The sequence below is a fragment of the Sorex fumeus genome, unplaced genomic scaffold, assembly GCF_029834395.1.
Source record: "Sorex fumeus unplaced genomic scaffold, SorFum_2.1 ptg000092l, whole genome shotgun sequence".
NCBI classification, from domain to species: domain Eukaryota; kingdom Metazoa; phylum Chordata; class Mammalia; order Eulipotyphla; family Soricidae; genus Sorex; species Sorex fumeus.
In genome coordinates, this window is record NW_026606149.1 from 9,333,838 (window position 1) to 9,354,906 (window position 21,069).

General features: G+C 59.2%; 1 protein-coding gene across 1 annotated transcript; it reads left to right on the forward strand.

Moving 5' to 3' along the window:
- Positions 1–441: 441 nt before the first annotated feature.
- Positions 442–16,309, forward strand: CNDP1 (carnosine dipeptidase 1). The gene is made up of 13 exons (XM_056131527.1): positions 442–594; positions 5,768–5,866; positions 6,036–6,185; positions 6,399–6,561; positions 6,999–7,087; positions 9,208–9,408; positions 10,152–10,236; positions 11,352–11,512; positions 11,926–12,090; positions 12,835–12,976; positions 14,549–14,696; positions 14,849–14,980; positions 16,183–16,309. The coding sequence occupies exons 1-13, from the start codon at positions 442–444 to the stop codon at positions 16,307–16,309; spliced, it is 1,815 nt and encodes a 604-aa protein (XP_055987502.1).
- The last annotated feature ends 4,760 nt before the right edge of the window (positions 16,310–21,069 follow it).

Sequence of the window (21,069 nt, forward strand, 5' to 3'; positions counted from 1 at the left end):
GCCAGGGCCTGGGGAGTGTTTGTTCTCAGAAACAGTTCAAGAAAAATCTCCTACAACAACCTAAGGAATTTCTGTCCGTCCAACAGAAAAACTCTTACGTTCTGGCTGGCATATGAAACTCTTAAAAGAATGTGCCCAGTTCCAACCCACTTTGCCATAAAGCAGAGACGTTCTCTCTCTCTCCCCTTCTCACCAGCTTTTCTTTGGAACTTCTTTAAACAACCGTTGTCATCTCTAAACTGTCAAAACTTCCTTCCTGGGTGAGCTGTGTCCTCGTAGCCCCTGGCTTCCTCCCAGAGGCCTCTCTTGTCCCCTGCTTGTTCAGAGATTCTTCTGCCCTGTGGGATGGATCCTTCCTGGCAGTCGCACCCGTTTGGGATGAGGACCCCAGCCCCTAGCCCGCTCTCGGGCTGCACCGTGGGAGAGGGAAGCAGCGCCATCATGACCCGCAAGGTCCTGCCCACAACCCCACTGCCCCTGAACGCAGCAAAGACGGACCGTGGGCCGGGCAAACACTTGCATCTCTTCAGAGAAAGCAAAGCAGAAGGGCCCGTGGAGCAGTGTGGGTCGGGCCACGTCTCCGAGCAGAGCCCGGTAACACACTGCACTGTCTGCCGCAGGCTCCACGCCACCACGCGGGTTCTGGACGCCGTTTCCAGGCAGATGGTTTTTGCTCTGTCATTGCGGGGTGCTGTGGCAGCCCGGTGGGTGCCCGTCTGCAGAGGGGCTCGGTGTGACCTAGACGGCCGGAGTCCCGCCGGCAGGGACACGGTGCAGGGTTGGCGCCAGGAGAAAAGCTGCGGCAGGGGACTGGACGGGGACAGTGGCGGTGGGATGTGGGTGTCTGTCCCCAAGCCCTTCCTGTGGCCACCGCCCCACGGCTCTCTCCGGAACACAGGACCCCATTCGGACGCGCTCTGACTGGGACAGACGCACATCCCAGGCCATGGCAACACTGAACAGGTGTCCGGCCGCCAGAAGTTGGGCATGCTGGTCACTAGCAGTCCCTGACCTCGCAGGGCCAGGACTCAGTAACCTGGAGGGACAGGGATGTTGTGAAGGAGCGAGGGTCTGTGGGGAGATGCACATAGCCCCCTCTCCCCCCACCTGGGGAGCAAGGGGGTGCTGCCGAGAGAGGACCTGAGGGGTGGGGGAGGGGTGTGGCCAGGCTGCAGCCTTTCTCTGCCATGCACCTGGGACCCACCCGCACTTGGTACTAACCATGCACCTGTAACCTACCCACACTCCTGGTACCTACCTGCGCACCTGGAACTAACGACACACCTAGAACCTACCCGCACACCTGGTACTATCTGCACACCTGGTACCTACCTGCACACCTGGAACTAACGACACACCTAGAACCTACCCGCACACCTGGTACTATCTGCACACCTGGTACCTACCCACACACCTGTACCTACCTGCGCACCTGGAACTAACGACACACCTGGGACCTACCCACACCTAGAACCTACCCGCACACCTGGTACTATCTGCACACCTGGAACTAACGACACATCTGGGACCTACCCGCACACCTGGTACTAACCACGCACCTGGAACCTACCACACACCTGTACCTACCTGCACGCCTGGAACTAACGACACACCTGGTACCTACCCGCACACCTGTACCTACCTGCACACCTGGAACTAACGACACACCTGGTACCTACCCGCACACCTGGTACTATCTGCACACCTGGTACCTACCCACACACCTGTTCCCTCTCTGCGTCCTGCTCCTTGGGCCAGTGGTCTGGCCGCGCTGGCCCAGAGGTCGTGGAGCCGTGGCCCTGCCACGAGCGGCCTCTCCTGGGCATGGACCCTGAGCTCAGCTCCCCAGTTCTGGCCCTGGGCTTCAGGCCTCTGAACATTCACCTCTGGTGCCCTCCGCTCGCCTCGGCTGGTCCTGTCCCCGCCGCACCCTCACCTGCCCTGGGCTGCCAAGTTTGCTCAGAGGGGTCCGAGCGGAGGCCGGCGTGGGCTGGTGGACTTTGGCTTCCAGGGTGGCGGTGGGGACTGGGAACTACATTCCCGCTCCTCAGCTTCAGATGAGCCTCAGCCGACCTGAGCACTCAGGCAGAGACACAGCCGCTGCGGGCTGAGATCCAGGGAGCGGACCTGGCAGGGGTGAGGCCACAGCCGACCCCAGCACTGTCCCTGTGGCCGGGGGCGGGGCTCCCTCCTGCCCCTCGGGAGCCAGAGCAGCCCCCGGGGTCTCCCTCAAGCGGCCAGACCACTGCCTCCCGCACCCTGGGGTCCGCGTCCAGCGCCAACGGGCCTGTCTGCTGTGAGGCCCCCAGGAGCAGGAAGGGCAGCGAGGGACAAGCCCCTCAGCCCCGGGCTCCTTGCCATGCTCCAGGAGGTCCGCCCTGTCCCCCACCGTCCTCAGTCCAGCGTCCCCTGTCCTGGCTCTTACAGTTCTCCCCAACCCCTGTCACTCCTGTGGGAGTGGTTGGCACTGGAGGGGCTGAGCAGACCCCCGACAGGGCTGGGCTCTGGGCTGAGGGAGCACCTTGTGAGTGCAGCGGTCATGCTCAGGTCACGCCCTGAGAGGGGCTGTGCTGTGGATAGGCCGCTGTGTGGGACCCTCTCTTTCGGGCTCTGTCCTGACGGGGGCTGCCCAAAGGTTCCAGGTCATGGAAGGTTCTGGAAGGGTGCGACGCTGGGCTGTCCATTTCTCCCGAGACGCCTGCAGAGGCCAGACTCGTCAGACCGGAGGGACGGGAGGGTCATGAGAGTCTCAGGGACACCCAGGCAGACAATCCAGCTTTCTTTTGCCCAAGCCCGAGTGGGCGGCCCCTCTGCTGTGGGCGCCGAGCCTCTGGCCAGGCGTCAGATGAGACGTCTGCTCCTGGGGGGGTCAGCTTCGCCTGCAGCCCACCCTTACCCCCTGTGAGGGCCCCAGGGACACCCAGAGGGCACACACTCACACAGGTCCATTCACACACACACAGTCACACAAAATCACACACATAGACTCTCCACAGTACACTCACACACACACTCACACAGTAAACACAAACACATTTACTCACACTCACACAACCATACAATCATACATGCATCCACCTGCACTCACCGTCACACACATTCACATATATACACGCGTACACAATCACACACTCATTTACAGCACATTCACACATACATAGAATCACACACATCCACACACATTCAGAGATGCACATTCACCATTCACACAATGCAGTCATACACTCACACAAGCACACATACATACACAATGACACATTCACACACACGGTTACACACCGACGCCCACACAGAATGCATACTCACCCTTGCACACATTCACACACACACTTGCGCACACACACGCACATGCAAACACACACACACACACACACACACACACACAGACACTCACAGCTCCTGGTTCCCCACAGCTCTGCAGGGGCCCCTTTGGTCTGCCAGGGCTCTGCTGTGGGTGGGAGCTGGTGGGCGAGGCCAGCAGTCCAGACCTGACTAGAAGATTCTGGAGAAAAAGCAGTTCTGGAATTGACCCTGGCCTGTGCCCTGCGGACCGCCACACCCGCCGGCCCGCCCCGTCCACCCGAGCGCGCAGGAAGTCCAGTCCGGGCTCGGGGAGTGTGTGCAGCCGTCAGGGCAGGGAGCTGTCAGCGGGACCCGGCGAGCTCAGCTCAGCAGACTCACCGCTGTCTTCCCTCCTGCAGCCAGTAAGTGGGCTTCTCCGCAGGGGCAGGGGGACGGGCACTCTCCCGTGTGCGAGCGCGGAGCCGCAGAGGGCGCCCCATCCCAGCCCACAGAGGCTCCCCGCAGGACGGGGCGCCGGGCTGAGTGCAGCACACAGGCGCTCTGAGGCGTTGGCCCTGGCCCAGGGCCGCATGCTCTGGGAGGACAGCCTGGAGGAAGAGGAGGGAGCGCAGGGGGCCAGGCCCTGGGAGGGGTTTGACTCACAGACCCCCGCAGAGCTCAGGCGTCAAATAGCAAAGCCTGAGCACCTGGAACTTCTCCAAATCTCAGCGTGGGAGCAACTGGGGGCGGGGCCTCCCCCAAGAGCCACCGTGTGGGTGCCCTGCCGGGACAGGACCCCCAGCCCTGCCTGCCCCTCGGGTGTGTGGGTGCATGGGTGCCCTGTCACAACCCACAGCCCCGCCCACCCCATGCTCGGCTTGCTCCAGCATGAACGGCAGTGCCTCTCCTCTCCTCCACAGAGACAGGGCCGGGACGTTGGACCCTGGGGAGAAGGGCCCAAGGTCCGGCTTGACCCAACACAAGGAAGCGACAGAGAAGGAAGGGATGTGGGCATGGGGGGGCAGGGGCGCAGGAGCACAGCGCCCCTCTCGGGGGCCAAGGGTGGGCGGCAGCGACCTGTACCCGCCCGAGTGGACGCGAAGCTGGTCTCGCCACTCTCCAGGCCAGTTGCCCCAGGGCATGCTTAGGAAGGCAGGGAAAGCCCACTGGCAACCAGCGGCTTCCAGGGGGCTCCGGCGCGGGCCCTGCCCTCTGGGACGCCCACTAGGGCCGGGGGACTCGGTGCCCTGCGGACAGGCTTCTGTCCTGGGCTCTGCAGGGCGGGAAGTCGGGAGCGCAGTGACCATGATGAACCCACCACACAGTCTCGCCCCTTGGGGTCTCCTCCCAGGCCCCGCTGGACTCGCCCCCAACCACCGCCCGGGGGGGCTCTGCACCCTCGTCCAGCCAGATTTTCATGTCTTAAACCATTTGCATTGAAATAACCTTGTGCTACATTGTATTTCACGTGTGTCCTTATAGCTCAACCAGGGGACTTTTCGGTGATTTTCGGTGTCTCTGGCCGGAGAGCTCAGCGGGGGAGGGAAAGGCGGGTGTCCTGGACCACAGCTGCTCAGAGCCAGATGCTGCCGACACTAGCGCCCCCTGGTGTCCAGTTCCCCTGTGGGTGGCAGGTGGGGGCAGCTCTTCCCAGCTCCTGGGTGGGGGCCTTAGGGAGAGGTGGGGTGGGGAGAGACAGGCCGGCGTGGAAAGGAAGAGGTGGAGATGGAGATGATGAGGGAGAGAGGGGAGGTGATGAAGGAGAGGGAGGAGGTGGGGGAGAGGGGACGGGAGAGATGGTCGGTGGGGAAAAGGGGAGGGATGGGGAGGGGAGGGTGGGGGAGGGGGTGGGAGGTGGGGGGGTGGGGGAGGAAACTGGAAATGGGTTTCGGGATGGGCAGGTCAGGGCTGGAGGCCCCACGTGTGGGGGGGGGGAACAGCAGCGTCCGGGAGACCGTGGACCTCTGGAAGGCTTTATCCCAGCTCCATTGACTGTCTTCTTTCCTCTGTTTAAAGTGCTCGGACCCCTGGGGCCAAGGGAAAGACATCCCAGAGGGGGAATCAGACGGTGCCCCCCGTCCCAGTCAGGGGTCCGTCCTGTGGATATCTGTTCTTTATAAACGTGGCCACCCTGGGGGCAGGGCACCTCACCTGCGGAGAACGAGCCAGAGGAGTCGCTCCCACGGGCCAAGCCGGCTAAGCTGGAGGGGACCCCGACCGTTCTCTGGCTCTAGATGCCACACGAGGAGCCAGAGATGGCTCGGGACTGGCCCTGCATGGCCCCCCAGCACCTCCAGACGGACCCCCAAGCTCGGACAGTCCAGGCACCCAAACTGAAACAAAACCCAAATGCCTAAAACGCAGAGTTTGTGGGAGAAAGACTGGATGTGCGACTTCCCCTCAGAGGGGAGCTCACATCCCCAGGCCCCGCCCCAGGCTCAGGGGCCTCTCGCTGTCACCCCCATAGGCATCCCCCCTCCCCCAGGGCTCTTGGAGAATGGACGGTCACACGCTGCCCCCAACCGCGGGGCTATTGGAGCAGGTCACCCAGTACCTCGACCGGCAGCAGGAGGAGCTCGTGCAGGTAGGCAGGGCTGCCGCCTCTCGCTGTGCAGGCGCGGGTCCCCTCTAGCACCGTCGGGTCCCCCACCCCAGCACGGCCGGCCACGTGGCCCTGATGAGCGATGAGCAGAGAGCCGGGGCTCCCGTGGGCGCACGCGTGGCCTCAGCCTGCCGCCCTGGCTCTCGCGCAGACCCTGAGGGAGTGGGTGGCCGTGGAGAGCGACTCGGTGCAACCAGTGCCCCGGCTGCGGCGGGAGGTGACTCGGATGATGGAGCTGGCAGCGGAGCACCTGCGGCGCCTGGGGGCCAGCGTGGAACTGGTGGACATGGGCACTCAGCAGGTGTGGTCACCCAGGCCGCGGGAGGGGCACCCGCGGGACCCCCACTGCCACCCCTGGCCCAGCAGTGGATTGAGTCCCTGGGGCTGCATCCTGCTGGGGGATCTGCAGGACAGTGGGGGGATGGGGCGTGCAGACAGGACCCCCCCCCGCCCCCCGCCACTCAGCGTCTGGGCTTCCTGCAAGGACTCAGCCCTCTTGTACACGTGACTGCAGCTGCCCGGTGGCCAGAGCCTCCCGCTGCCCCCCATCATCCTGGCAGGGCTGGGGACAGACCCCGGGAAGGCCACCGTCTGCTTCTACGGACACCTGGATGTGCAGCCAGCCAGCCTGGAGGACGGGTGGCTCACAGCCCCCTACGTGCTCACCGAGGTGGATGGTGAGTGATGCGGCTCGGCCTGTTGTGCCCGAGGGCCTCAGACATAGAGCCCGGGTGGGAGGGGGTTGATTCTCATCTCCCTCCCCCCCCCAAGCCGGGACCCTGCACGCCCCCCACGAATCTCATTCCCAGCTCAGGAGGAAAGATGATGATTAGCTGAGTGACCGGTTTCCTCCTTCAATACCGAGTAGAACCGTGTCTCATGGGGGAAGAGGGAGGCTCGTGCAGATACACCCGGACAGTGAAACCTCGGACCTGGGGCTCACTCCGTGGCGTGGAGCCTCCGGCCCTGGGGAGAGCCTGGGTGGTGAGCGACACACGCGCAGGCCAGTGGGGGTCTGGCAGCTGTCAGGGGGCGTCTCCACGGCCAGCTGGCTCTGTGTCCCCCAGGAGGCACTGGCAGAGGTTCCCTCTCTCTGAGCCCCCTGTCTCTAAAGGCAAGCTGTACGGGCGCGGGACGACCGATAACAAAGGCCCGGTGCTGGCGTGGCTGAACGCGGTGGGTGCCTTCGGAGCCCTGGGGCAGGTGAGTGAGCTGCCACGGGAGAGGTGATACTGACCGCTGACGGGGCATTGATGGGGAGACGGCTGACCGGGCATCAATGGGGTAACGGCGGCACCTGTGATGGTGACCATGACTGTGTTTTGGAGACGGGGTGCCCGGCCGTAAGCTGCCTGTGCCTGTGCCCTCTCGTCTTCGAGACCTGGAGACGGGCATCACAGCTGTTTACTGAAGAGGACGGTGAGGCTCGGGAAGGTTCAGGAATTTACCAAAGATGCCCACCCACTCCCCACCCCCAGTCTGTTGACTGTGGTAAGAAAGGAATTGCAGGGCAGGCGTGGGGCAGAGCGGCAGGGTGCTTGCAGGGGGCTGTGCGCCAGGCCAGGCCGCTGCCCCCTGGAATATCTCTTCATCCTTGGACTCTTTTTTTTTTTAAATGTTATTTATTTGTTTTAATTGAATCACCATGAGACACACAGTTACAAAGTTGTTCATGATTGGGTTTCAGTCATACAATGTTCCAGTTCCCTTCAGAAGTGTGCAGTTCCCCCCAGAACCAATGGCCCGAGTTTCCCTCCCTAACCCCTGCCTCTGTAGCAGGTGCTTCTCTCTCTCTCCCTCTCTCTCCTCTCTCTCTCCCCCTCTGTCTCTCCCTTTCTCTCCCCTCTCTCTCCCTCTCTCTCTCTATCTCTCTCTTCCTTTCTCCTTTCTCTATATCTCCTTCCCTCCCTCCCTATCTCTCTCTCCGCCTCTCCATCTCTCTCTCCATCTCTCTCTCTCTCTCTCTCTCTCTCTCTCTCTCTCTCTCTCTCTCTCTTCCTACTCTCAACATTCAGTTCTTGTCCAAAGTGATGGTTTCCAACCATTAATGTCCTACCGGTCCCTTCTCCCTCCGAACTTCTGCCTTGCCTCCCCCCCCGCCATATCTTGTGACAAGCTTCCAACCAGTCATCTTTTTTTTTATCTCTATTTTTTACCTTGTATTCTTCATCATCCTATCACAAAGGATACAGACACTTTACAACAACACTTTAAAAATTACTTGCTACTGTTTGCAAGCTACCGAGAGTATCGCGCCCGCACGGCAGAGCCTGGCAAGCTCCCCGTGATGTGACGTATTCGATATGCCAAACACAGTAACAACAAGTCTCACAATTTGTTGTGAGATGTTACTGGTGCCCACTTGAGCAAATCAATGAACAATGGGAGGACAGTGCTACTGTTTGCAAGTCACCAAGTGTGGCACGGCGGGTACTTGATGGTCTGTGTGAGTCTCCCGGCCCCTTTCTGCCTGTGGAAAGTGGTCTTTATCACGGTCCATGTTAGGGTTTTTGGAGCAGTGAGGGTGTAGCTTCTGCCCGCCTTACTCACTACTGGCTTATCTGTTTCTAATCACAGTTTTGTTTTTTTTTTTATAAATCCTCAGTTTACAGCCTCATGTGAGCCAGGTCAGTGTTTAGAAAGTTTCCCAGTATGAAGCTCTCAGAACTTGAGTTCAGCTTCCGGAGACTTCTGGGGCATCCGACGGGCCCCTCGCCCACCCGTCTCAGCCCTGGCCCATGCAGCCTCTGTCTGTGTGACTCCCTCCGTTTGGAGGAGCGTGTCACAGCTCCTGGATGTTCCTGCTGTCCCTTGTCACCTGCCTCTTACAGACCCCAACTTACAAATTACAAAGACCCAGAAATCAAAACCAAATGCGGGGAACAGGCAGATTGCAAAGAGTTTAAAGGGGCTGTTCTGTGCCCTGACATGAGAGAGAAACTCCAGTCCCACCGGCTGTGAGATCAAAGCCGTTCGCTGAGTGAAAAGACAGACTCGACTCATAGCTGAGGAATAACAGACGCAGGAAATAGGAACCATCCCGGGGTCGGCACGAGCTGGCCTCGCAGAGGAGAGCGTCTCCTCCTCATACTGTGCTCAGTGACCTCACTGGGGAACTCCTTTGTGGGAGGAGGAAGGTGCCACCCTCTGGGCGGATGTTTTCTCCGGTTTGTCCCCAGCCTCGCGTGGGTGGGGAGGCGCAGACACGGCTGGGGATGCCCGTGGCCCCTGGTCCCAGGGGACTTCCGGGCTGGATCGGGGCCAGGGGAAGCGGCCGGGAGCTGGTCCTGACAGCTGGCTCTGCCGCTGACTTGCTCTTCCAGGACCTCCCGGTGAACATCAGGGTCATCCTGGAAGGGATGGAGGAGGCGGGTTCCGTGGGGCTGGAGGACGTGGTGCGGCGGGAGCGGTGCGGCTTCTTCTCCGGCGTGGACCACATCGTGATCTCCGACAACCTCTGGCTCAGCCGCACCAAGCCGGCACTCACCTACGGGACGCGGGGGAACAGCTACTTCACCGTGGAGGTGCCGTGTGCAGTGCAAGGCGTTCTCCACCCCACCCTGAGCCTGGCATCCTTGGAGGGAGGGTCGGGCAGGGGGTGCCCCGTGGGCAGGAAAGGGGGGAAGGCCCAGAGGTGATGTGACGCCTCGGAGAGATGGGAAGCTGAGTTCCCCTGAAGGAGCAGCTCTCTGGGTGGGGGGCAGGCGGGACTTGCGGGGGGTGCTCTGGGCTCTGCTGCCCAGTGGGCGAATTTCAACAATGAGAGGGCAGTGGTGTCTGGAGACACCAGGGCCGGCGTCTGGAGGCCGCAGGGTAAGAGGGACTCTGGACAGAGGAGGAAATGTCCAGGGAGATACGGGGTCAGTGTCCAGGGAGGCTTGAGGTCGTGTCCAAGGACAGGAGAAGGACAGACAATGAGACCGGATAGTTCAGCTCAGCCAAGCCCAGTTGAAGTCCTGGTATCACAGTTCCCAGCATCGCCAGGTGCGGCCCAAACCCTTGGCCTGCAAACCCTTGAGAACATGTGCCAGAAAGCCAGGGAGGAGACTTTGGGGTGGGGGGCTGGGCAGAGACCCCAAAGCCCAGGAAGGCCGCACCTCACTGGATGAGAGGCCTGAGAGCCAGACCCAAGTGTCTTGAGGGACAGTTGGGTTGAGTCCATCTTGGGGCGTGAGGGGGAAGGCAGGGGTAACCTTGGGCGGGGGGCTGGCAGCACACGGGGTGGCCAGGCTGAAGCAGCCCCGGGGAACCGCCGACTGCCCTCCAGGTGAAGTGCCGAGAGCAGGACTTCCACTCGGGAACCTTCGGCGGCATCCTGCATGAGCCCATGGCCGACCTGGTGGCCCTCCTGGGTAAGGCCTTCCCTCGGAGCCTCTCGACGCCAGCTCTGGCTTGGGGGTCTGCCCTGGGGCCGCCCACCTGGCATCGATAGGGAGGGAGCAGGAGAGGGTCCCCTTCCCACCTGCCTGCCCCTCGCAGGCTGCACGCTGAGCCCGCCCAGTTCCTCATTCTTCCTCCTGTCACCCATGGTTCAGTACACACGCACACATGTGCATGCTCGCGCACATACACGCACACGCACACACTCGCACATATACACACATGCACACATGCACATACACACATACTCACGCATATGCATGCACACATATATACACACATACACACACATGCACACACATACACACATGTACGTACACATACACACATGTACATATACACACATACACAGGCACACACATACACACTCACACACACGCAGACACACACACAGACACATATACACACATACATACATGCGCATACACACATACTAATGCACATGCATGCACACATGCACACACACTTATACACACATGCATATACACACATACACAGGTACACACATACACAGACACATACACATACACACACTCTCACAGGCACACACACGCACATACACACATGCACACGTGCACATATGCACATACACAGGCACACACATACACACACGCACACACCCATACTATTCAGAAAGGCGGTTCCTCCTCTTGTGGGCAGCTCCCCACGGGAGTGCAGGCTGCAGAGACCCTCACACCTCCCGGACCCCACATCCCGGGCGCAAGAGAAGGGGCGGACCCAGACGCCTGTGTTCCCACTCACTCAGCACAGGATGGACAGACTCGGGAGGCGTCTGACAGCCTCAGCCCAACACTGTGTCTGTGGGTACCGGGGGGTCGCGGCCAGCATGTCCCTGTGCTGCCCCTTCCCAGCTGCGCCCCCAAAGTCCCTTCCCGGCTGCCCCCGCACACACCACACTGGTGCCGCCTGGCGCCAGGCTGCAGTGGCCAGAGAGGTGTCACAGGCGCAAGTATGACTTTGGAGGGACTGGGCGGGAGGTCACAGAGCCCACCGACTGGCCTGTGTCCGCTCATGACTGCGGGGGGCGCTGGCCTGGGGCCCACATTCTGTGCGACCCGCCTCCTAGGGAGCCTGACGGACCCCTCGGGCCGCATCCTCGTCCCCGGGATCTACAGCCACGTGGCGACGCCTACGGAGGAGGAGAAGCGACTGGACGCAGCCGTGGAGCTGGACATAGCCGAGTACTGCCACAGCTGTGGGGTGCCACGCTTCCGGTTCGAAGCCAAGGTGCCCACGCTCACCTTCCAGCGGGGCGGAGTCAGGGACACTCTAGGTTTCGGGGTCCTCGCCCCCGAGGGCAGGACACAGGCTGATGGCCGGGCGCTGGGCTTGTCCCATCCCCAGGGGAGGGCTCGTGCCTCTCCAGAGGACCAGGCGCCAGCGTTGCTTCAGGGCCAGGCCAGGGCGGGCACAGCTGCGTCCCATCGGGAGCCTGTCCCTCAGTGGGGAGCGGGCACCAGCGCCCTGGGGAGTGGCTGAGATCCGCCTCGCCGCATGGCTGTTGCTCCCGGATGCAGAGGGGCGCCCTGTCGCCCTGTCAGCTCAGAGCAGGGCCCCGGGGCCACAAAGGGGCCGGTGGGCAGCTGGGGGAGCCGGGAGCCAGTTGAGGAGGCCGAGGGCTCAGGAACCTGCCCATCCAGGAGGACATCCTGTTGCACCTGTGGAGGCGCCCTGCCCTCTCCATCCACGGCATCCTGGGCGCCTTCCACGAGCCGGGCGCCAAGACCGTCATCCCCGGCCGGGTCACCGGCAAGTTCTCCATCCGGCTCGTCCCCAACATGGACGCGGCCGTGGTGGAGAAGCAGGTACGTTCCCGTGCCGCCCCCAGCCTGGGTCCCCTGTCCCGCATCAAGTGCCTCTCGCTCCACTCCCAAAGATGCGTCCCAGGGCCTGGGGGCTAGGCCCAGGGGACCCCCACGCAACCCCTGGCTGGGACCCCCTGGGGACCATCCCAGTGTCTCTGTTCCCAGCACAGCTGCAGAGGGGGCAGCTGAGGAAGCACCTGGTCACCCCAATCCTGTCTCGCGGTTCAGTCCAGGGACAGCAGGGGGCACCGTCCCCACTGTGCCACATCTGAGACCACCCCAGTGAGCTGCTGGGGGTCACATGGGGGAGCCGTTCCGCAGGGCCTGGACCCCCAGGCGCCTCACTCAGCCTGCAGAGGCTCCCACTTTCCAGAACTTTCCAAACGCTGGGCGTTCCCAAATACTCATGAAGGGCCTGATTCCAGAGGGCGTGACGCTGGCAGAGGGGACCGTGCTGGGTTTTCAAAAGTGACCCTCACGCACCCGGTCAGCCAACACTCAGGCCATGGGGCCAGTTAACTAGTGTGGAAACGCAAACGGTTGCAGCCAGGGAAGAAGGAAGGCAGGACGTCTGTCCTCTGCTCACTGCCCCATCCCCTCTGCTCACTGTCCGTCCTCCCTCCCTGTCCTCCCTGTCCTCTCTGTCCCTGTCCTCGGCTCTCTGTCCTCCCTGCTCTGAGCACGCACCCCCTGCGAGGTGGCCGTGCGCCGTGGCCTCTGTCCTCACCGCCATGCCCTGCCCAGGTGAAGCAGTACCTGGAGTTCGTCTTCTCCCAAAGGAACAGCCCCAACCAGCTGACCGTCTCCATGGTGCTGGGCCTGCAGCCGTGGGTCGCTGACGTCCAGGACGGCCAGTACCTCGCAGCGAGAAGAGCCATTCGCAAAGGTGGGTTTGCGGTGTGGGTGGGGTGGGGCGGCCGTCTGGGTTTGAGCGTTCGGGAATGCCCGGGGCTGGGCCGACTGGGGCTGGGCTGACTCTGGTTCGGGGCTGGCCCCGGGGCTGGCTGCCTAGTAGCCCCGTGCTCTGGGGACACCCCTCCATCCCCAGCTGCCCCAACTCTGGGCATGGGCTGGCCCTTTGGCTTCTGCGTCTCCCCCTGCCCCCACCACACACACACACACACACACATGTGCATGCATACACACATGCACACATACATGCACACACACGCATACACAATGCACATACACAAGCACACATACACACACATACGCACATGCACACTCACACACACACAGCTACTGTCCTTTGGCTAAGGGGGCGTTGGGCACATCTCTTTCTAGACCCCAGGGTAACCATCCAAATAAAAATCCTGAATGAAAAGCAACGAATCTTGTCTTGGGGGCAAAGGAAGTGTAATTTGGGGTCCCCAGCCTCAGGTGAGAGCCCAGGTGTGCCCTGAGAAAGGGGGTTCATGAGGAAAGAGGGGGTGTGAGGTGAGAGAAAGCAGGAGCGGCCTTTCCGTCAGCGCCGCCTCGGCCCTGCCTGGCTCCTGGGGGTGCTGTCTGTGGGGTCTCAGATGCGCTTCTGTGGGCCCCTGAGGACCCTCAGTTTCTCCTCGCCAGGACGCTGGCGTCCCTGTTACTGAGAGGAGCAGACCAAATTCTGGGTCTGGCGTCAAATCCAGGCGCTCACCCCAGCTCCTGTGGCCTTGGGTGTGCTCGGGTGGCTGCAAGGGCTTCACAGGGTGCCAGCCTGGGGAGAGAGCCCTGTGTCCAACCCGCTGTGCCTTCTGGGGATGGGAACAGCAACTCTGGAGCAAACACCGCTCACTTCAGGCCACAACACGGTGATGGGTTTGCAAGCAACCACCAAGAACCCGAAGGTGGCCCCCTGGTTCTCGCCACTCACGGGCATCCAGAAAGAGGGGCCTCTTCCCCAGGACCCTGCCAGGTGCTGGGAACAGCAGAAGGACCCCAGAGGGCGGGGACTCCCTCCAAGAGGATCAAGGACACAGAAGACAAGCGATGACCCCAGGGCGCCCCCTCCCCCCACACCCCTTCTCCTACGGGATTTCGCATGAGATGGGGTGGGGGAGCGGACGTGGGCCCAGCATCTCCTTGGCGTTGCAGCGTCAGCTCAGGGTTCGATGTTACCGTGGTGAGAATAGAGAAGGGAATACTTGGGAACTCCCATTTCTGTGACTTTCTGGAAGCTGAAGGTTTGTTCTCAGGACATGTGCTTTTCTTCGTGCTTTTTTTCTCTGTTTCTGCTCGTGGGTGGTGCTGGGACTTCGAGCTGCTCGGAGCGCGGCGCCGTGTCTGGGGTCACTCTCCTATCTGGGTGTGCTCAGTTGGTTTGGGCCTGGACTTGCTTGGCAGTCTGAGAGTACGGCTTGCAGGTTACCAAGAAGCCTGTGACCCCTGGCACCGACTGTCACATTCGAGAAGGGGAAGGAAAGGGAAAGCTGAGGTCAGCAGTGCTGGCTCAGCTGGACGCCTGCTCCCCCACCCGCAGTGTTCGGGACGGAGCCAGACATGACCCGGGACGGCTCCACCATTCCCATCGCCAAGATCTTCCAGGACCTCTTGCAGAAGAGCGTGATGATGCTTCCCCTGGGGGCTGTCGATGATGGGGAGCACTCCCAGACCGAGAAGATCAACCGGTGAGTTGAGATTGGGGTGCGCCTCCCTTGTCCCGGGGTGCCCCCACCGGGGATCAAGCCTTCCGGCCGGTCGCTGCCTCGGTCTTGCCCCGGACACTGCAGCTGCCCGTCACTGGAGCAGGAATGACGTTTCTCTTATCTCCTTCCCTCAGGTGGAACTACATAGAGGGCTCCAAGCTCTTCGCTGCCTTTTTCCTGGAGTTGGCTAAGCTGCATTCCGAACGGGGACAGCCCCTGTCCCCTGCCCAGGACAGAGCCCCGACGGGTAGCTCTCAGCCAGGCAAGTAATGGTTCCACCTGTTGGACTGTCTCAGCTAGTCAGTCCAGGTGGGGGGAGACAGTTCCAGGAAGGAGCCTGGCTGGGGAAAGCATCCTGCCTGCTGAGCTCACGCCCTGTGTCCCGGCATCCTGCCTGCCTCGCCGACTGCTCTCGGCCACTGGTGATGAATGAGGCACTACCCACCCACCCCGCCCGGCATCCCAGTGCTCAGAGCCCCCTGGGCCAGGCGCACCCACTCCACCTGGTTACCCAGTGCCCCCAGGGCCAGGGGAAGCCTGCTCGTGCCTTCCCCATCAGAGCATGGGGCCTCCTCAGCCCATGCCTTGTTCCCCCGGGGTCCCCCGTGAACAGCAGCTACTAAAGCCGGAGCCCATATGAACCCATGTCTCCACACTTTGCTCATCCTTCCTGCTTCTTGGGAAGTTTGGAAATAAATGACGGATGTTCTTCTGCTCTTTGGGGACCCGACTCTGTCCCTGAAGATGAGCACTCTTTGGCAATTCCGAGACTCTCCCCTTTGCCGTGTTGACGCTAACCAACACCTCGACCCCGCATCCACTTCTTGGGCCTCACCCACCCACCCAGCCTGCTGTGGGTGTTGGTGCCAACTGAGCACCCCCGTGGCTGTATGGAATTTCACTCAGTGACTCTCTCTAAATTGCTCAAAAGCTTTTAATAGCATCCGTTTGAGATAAGAAACTAATCAGCCCTGACACCTGTGACATTCTAAATCTGACGCCGTCAGCCAGTGCTGCATTCATTAATCCTTCCGGTTGAACCCTCACGTCTGGCCCGATTGGATTCGATGCTAGAGTTTGTTTACACTGTAAACACACAAACTCGTTTCCCCCAGTCAAGAGTGTGTAAACAAATCAACCCACCTTATTAATTCATTAGTTGAATTCCAGTAATGGAAATGAATTTAAAGGTGCACTTAAGAGTGTTTCTCTTATGATTCCAAACATAATCATAAGGGGGCTGGAGGAACAGCACAGTGGCTGGGGCTCACAGAATAACACGTTTTATATTTTGGGGCACTTCAACTCTCAGGGTCATGTGGGGGGCCAGAGCCTCGCTCTCCCCGAGTCATCGAGTCATCGCTGGGACAAGGCGTTGCCTCTTCCCTGCTGAAGCGCAGCTCGTCCATGGGGAACCGCTGGAGCCAGCGAGGTTGCCTTCACTGAAGCATGTCCCGGGCTCTCGCAGGGCAGTTCCTGCCTCGAGTGATACCAACCAGGCCGCGTCGGTGTGCGAGTACGTCTGTGCCACCGCACTCGGGGCCCCCAGCTTGCTCCGAAACAAGAGGGAGACCCTGCTGAGTCCGTGCTGTTGATCTGTCTGCTGAGGGTTCTCTCGGCCCAGACACGCCTCCTTGAACCCCCCAGCCCCACCCCAGCCTGCATCTCAGTCGCTGCCCTCTGGGGATACCAAGGCAGTCTCCCCCTTCTCTCCTTCTGGAGACTAGAGTCCACAGTTGGGGGGCAGAGGGAGGTGTGGCCTGAGTCTGTCCCCATTCCAAGGCCGGCAGAAACCCACCACTGACACCCACGAGCTGCTCAGGACATGCAGGGCGGGCGGGAGAGAGAAAGGTGGCTCCCGTGCTTTTTCCTTCTGACTTCAAAGGAATCCATGCACTCAGCGGGCACGATCCCGGGGACACTTAGGGGCATGTGTGGGATGTGGGCCAAGGGGGCTAGGACGGATTCTGGGTGGGTCAGCAGTAGCCACTAGGTACTACAGTAGCTAGTAGCCAGTAGCAGTAGCTGCCAGGAGCTCTGGTGGCCAATGAGCGGGGCAGGAAAGGGGCGTCCGGCAGCCTGCTCGGGTGCTTGGTGCCCCGGCCCTCTGCCCGGGGCCAACACGGGACTCTGCTGGCCTCTGTGCTCACCTGCACCTCTGTGTCAGTTGGCTGCTGGGACCTCCCAGAACCAGAACCCCCCCACCCATGCCAGGAGTGGACTGTGCCCGAGTGGATCGTGTGCTTTTCCGCAGGGTCCCCCCCGAGTTCCCGAGGAGTGGGCCGCTCTTGCAGCACCAGGCTGGGAGTACCCCCAGTCCCTGCGGGGAGCCCCATCCTCTGCACCTCCCCCCTGCAGCTGAACAGCAGGAACAGCCTCCTCCCAGTCATCACTCCTGCTGTGGTCTGTACAGCCGGGGCACCCTCAGGAGCCCCACCGGCCCAACCTGGCCACACCCTTCTCAAGCTCCTTCCTGCCGCCCTCTGGCCAGGTCTGGGATCCCTGAGGATGTCGCCTGGGTCCCCCTGGCCCTCCTCTCTCCTCCTGCCTCATCCCCGGCCATGTGTCCTGGGGTGTCACAGGCAGCCCTGCCTCCCCTCCAGACGTCACCTGTCCCTGGGTCTGGCCTTGGCCGTGGATTATCCTCCTGAGTGCGGTTGGAAGCCCATCCCAGTGGACAGTCTGTGACTTCACTGTGCTGCAGTGCGTATTTGCACGGGTCAGAAACTGTGTCCCCCGGGCTGGCTGCCCCTGAGGGTGGCCCCAGTGTGTGCAGACACAGTTCTCCCAGAGACCAGCCAAGGCAAACACGACGGAGCACATGGGGGTGCAGAGGGGAGGAGGGAGGATAAAGGTTGGAGTGGGGCAACCAGTCTCAGGGTAGGGTCTCAGATAGCGACAACAGAGGCCTGGCTATCACGTCTGCAGCTGGAACTCACTGTGTTAGAAATCCGTTTCTCTCAAGTAACAGAAAAAGCAGCAAACCAACCCACAAACACCATTTCTGGATGGAAGTTATTTTCTGTTGTTTTTTGTTTTGGGGCCACACCTGGTGACACTCAAGGCTATTCCTGACTCTGCACTCAGGAATCACTCCTAGTGGTGCTCCGAGGACCACATGGGATGCCAGGGAGACCATATGGGACGCCAGGGGTCGAACCAGCGTTGGTCGCAGGTGAGGCAAATGCCCTTCCTGCTAGACTATCTCTCTGGCCCCCTCCTTTTTCCCCCAGACCCAGTTGATGGCCTGGAAGCTTATCCCCATGCCTAATAACCGGTCACCTTGGCTGGGGTTCAATGCGAGGCACCAGGGATTACTGGGGGCCTCCAGGGCTTCGCCTCAAGATGCTCAGGGGAACACGTGACGCTGTGTGTGGCATGCGAGGGATGTGTCCTAGCCCTGCAGTCTCTCAAGCGGGGGGCTTTGAGATCGGACGTGAGTTTCCTGCTTGTTTGGAGGCTATACGTGATGGTCTTGCCTCCAGGGGTGCTTAGGGCACCATGCAGCATGAGGGACTAACCCACAAAGTGTGCCCTCCAGCCTGGGAGCCATCTCCTCAGCTCCCTGCCCCTTCTCCGTGTGCACGTGTGTGTATGTACATGCGTATGCATGTGCTCACGTATGTATGTGTACGCGTATATATGCGCACGTCTGCACGTCTGAGTGTGTGTGTGTGTGTGTGTAGCAGTGCTGGGTATCAAACCCTGGATCTCACTTGTGATGCATATACTGAGCTGAGTCATATGCCAGCCCAGAATCTGATAGCATTTTAAATATCCAGCTGTTTGTTTTGGCGTTACATCTGGTAGTGCTAGAGGACTACTCCCAACTCAGTGCTTGTGAGTTACTCGTGCTGGTGCTCAGAGATCCTTGCAGTGCTGGGGATCAAACCAGGGCCTCCTGCCTGCAAAGATGCGCACAGCCTGTTGGAACATCTCTCTGGCCCCTCAATACCTATATCTTAAATGCGTTCAATGTCAGAAAGCAATTACTTCTAAAGTTAGGTCACTGTCACTGTTCTCCCGTTGTTCATTGATTTTGCTCGAGCGGGCCCAGTAACATTGTGAGACTTGCTACTGTGTTTGGCATACCGAATATGTCACGGGGAGCTTGCCAGGCTCTGCAGTGTGGGTGAGATACTCTCGGTAGCTTGCCGGGCTCTCAGAGAGGGGCAGAGGAATTGAACTTGGGCCGGCCACGTTGGCTGTGTGCAAGGCAAACGCCCTACCAGCTGGGTTATCACTCCAGCCCACTTCTAAAGTTATTTTTTCAAAATTGACTATCAATTGAACATGTAATAGTTAAGAATCAGGCAATTTGAGTACTTGGTTAGATCTAGAATAGCTAATATCCTCTACCTGCAGTTCAACTACTTTTTATGACAACTGACAGAACTTAAACCATGGCTGCACGCTTGCACATAGAATTCGCATCTGGAGGAAGCAAACTTGAGAGGCAGAGGCCGAGGTGGTATTTTTCATACTTTGCTCTGCTGTCTGAAGGTTCAATCAACTGATGAAATACAAACCTCCAGGAGGTTTTCTGAAGCAAAGTGCAGTTCCTTTTCTCCAGGAAGACAATGGCTGGAAGGTGTAATGACTATAATTTCTTAACAGTTATGATAAGTAAATAAATGCCTCTGAGCTTTTCTAGCTGAGATAGATTGAAGTGAAAAAAAATGTCATTATGTGGAAGAATTTTATTTAAAAACATTATTCCACTGTAATTTCTTGTTCAGAATGAAAAGATGTCAAGGAAATTATGCCTTTGACGATAATAGAAAATATGAAGTTTTAAATCATCTCACCTCCCACACTGAAATTCACCAAAACAGCATTCAAAAAGAACTTTGATTTGCAAGTCGGCCGTGGGTGGTGCGGTGCTCACGGCTCATTCTCAGTTCTCGTAGGTCGGCTTTGGAGTGGAATGACAGAAGATGTTAATTTGAAAGAAATCAGAACTTCAAATGACACTGTTACAGGCAATTAGTCATCAAAAATGGCATGTCACCCAAAATGACCAATGCTGCCTTTCTAACTCTAAATAAACACGATGCAAAAAGCAGGCTCTTCCAAGTCCTCAGCCCCGCATGGGGCCGAGGGAAGGGTGCTCCGAGGAGAGCAGCAAAGCTGCAGCAGCATGTCCAGCCTGCTCAGATCTGACCCCACGTGAGTCGGGTTCTGGCTCCCGGTCATGGCTCACGGGACCTGGGATTCCACAGACTATCACCACTGGAGAGCCAAAGTGAGGAAGAATACGGCCACGGCAGCTGCCGACAAATGGCGACAGGGCCTGGGGAGAGGACAGACACGGCGGAGCACATGTCCAGCATGCATGAGGTTCTGACGGGATCCCAGCACCACACGGCCCCCAAGCTCTGCCGGGGCGGGGTCGGGGGAGAGGACCTGGTGGTGTTGAAGCATGAACCTATCAGCAGTTCAGGGGGTCCTATAAGGCATCGCTGGGTGTAGCCCTTCTTTGAAAAACACAGTGACAACCTCTTCATGGGAATGCAAGTGAATGCACCTCTGATTGTAGTACTCAGAGATTAGGAGGCACTCACCATAGCATTTAGGAAAGAGGAAACCGTTACCATAATCAAGAGAAAATTAGTAACTATTAACCCCAAGGTGATTCAAATGTTGCAAATGATAGACACCATGTTAAAAGTAGCCACTATACTTTTGCTAAAAGATATAAAGGAAAATGGTTTTAATAATGAATCCACAGGGACAACCATCAGGGAAATAGGTGTTACTGGGTAAGAGTATAGAGAAACAGAGACACTCCAGGACGGTAAAGCGCTGGAGGGGCTGGGGGCGTGGTCTGAGAACACAGAGCCAGCCTTGAGGGGAGGGGGGTGAGTCTGTGCTCCATCCTTGGCACTGCATACCAACTCCCAGCACTGCTGACCTGAGTACATACCTCTTTCTCTCCAGGAGAAAAACTGAAAGCTGCCACCGGAAATTAGAACAAATTCCTGACAGAAAACACAAGAGGGAGAGATGAGTTTTCAAGACCAAAGGGGAGGCAGAGACTCGCAGAGACCTGCGGGCGGTGGCTAGGACCAGCCTTCTGTAATTCCCATCCTCTTAAATGGGATCACAGATACTAAATGGAACTATTAATAATGAGGGATTAAGGTTTCCTCATGTTACTTGCTTCCTGACTGTCAGCTGTGACATTCATCTGTAACGACTTTTGGAAATTCTTTAAAAGACATAAGGAAATAAAGAACAAGATAAAAATGAGCACAAAAGGTATGTAAGGACTGAGAAGAGCATGGGGTAAGTGCATCTAATAGGTCAGAGCACTGGCTCATGTTAATTTCAGATATTGGTAGTTCTACTGGAC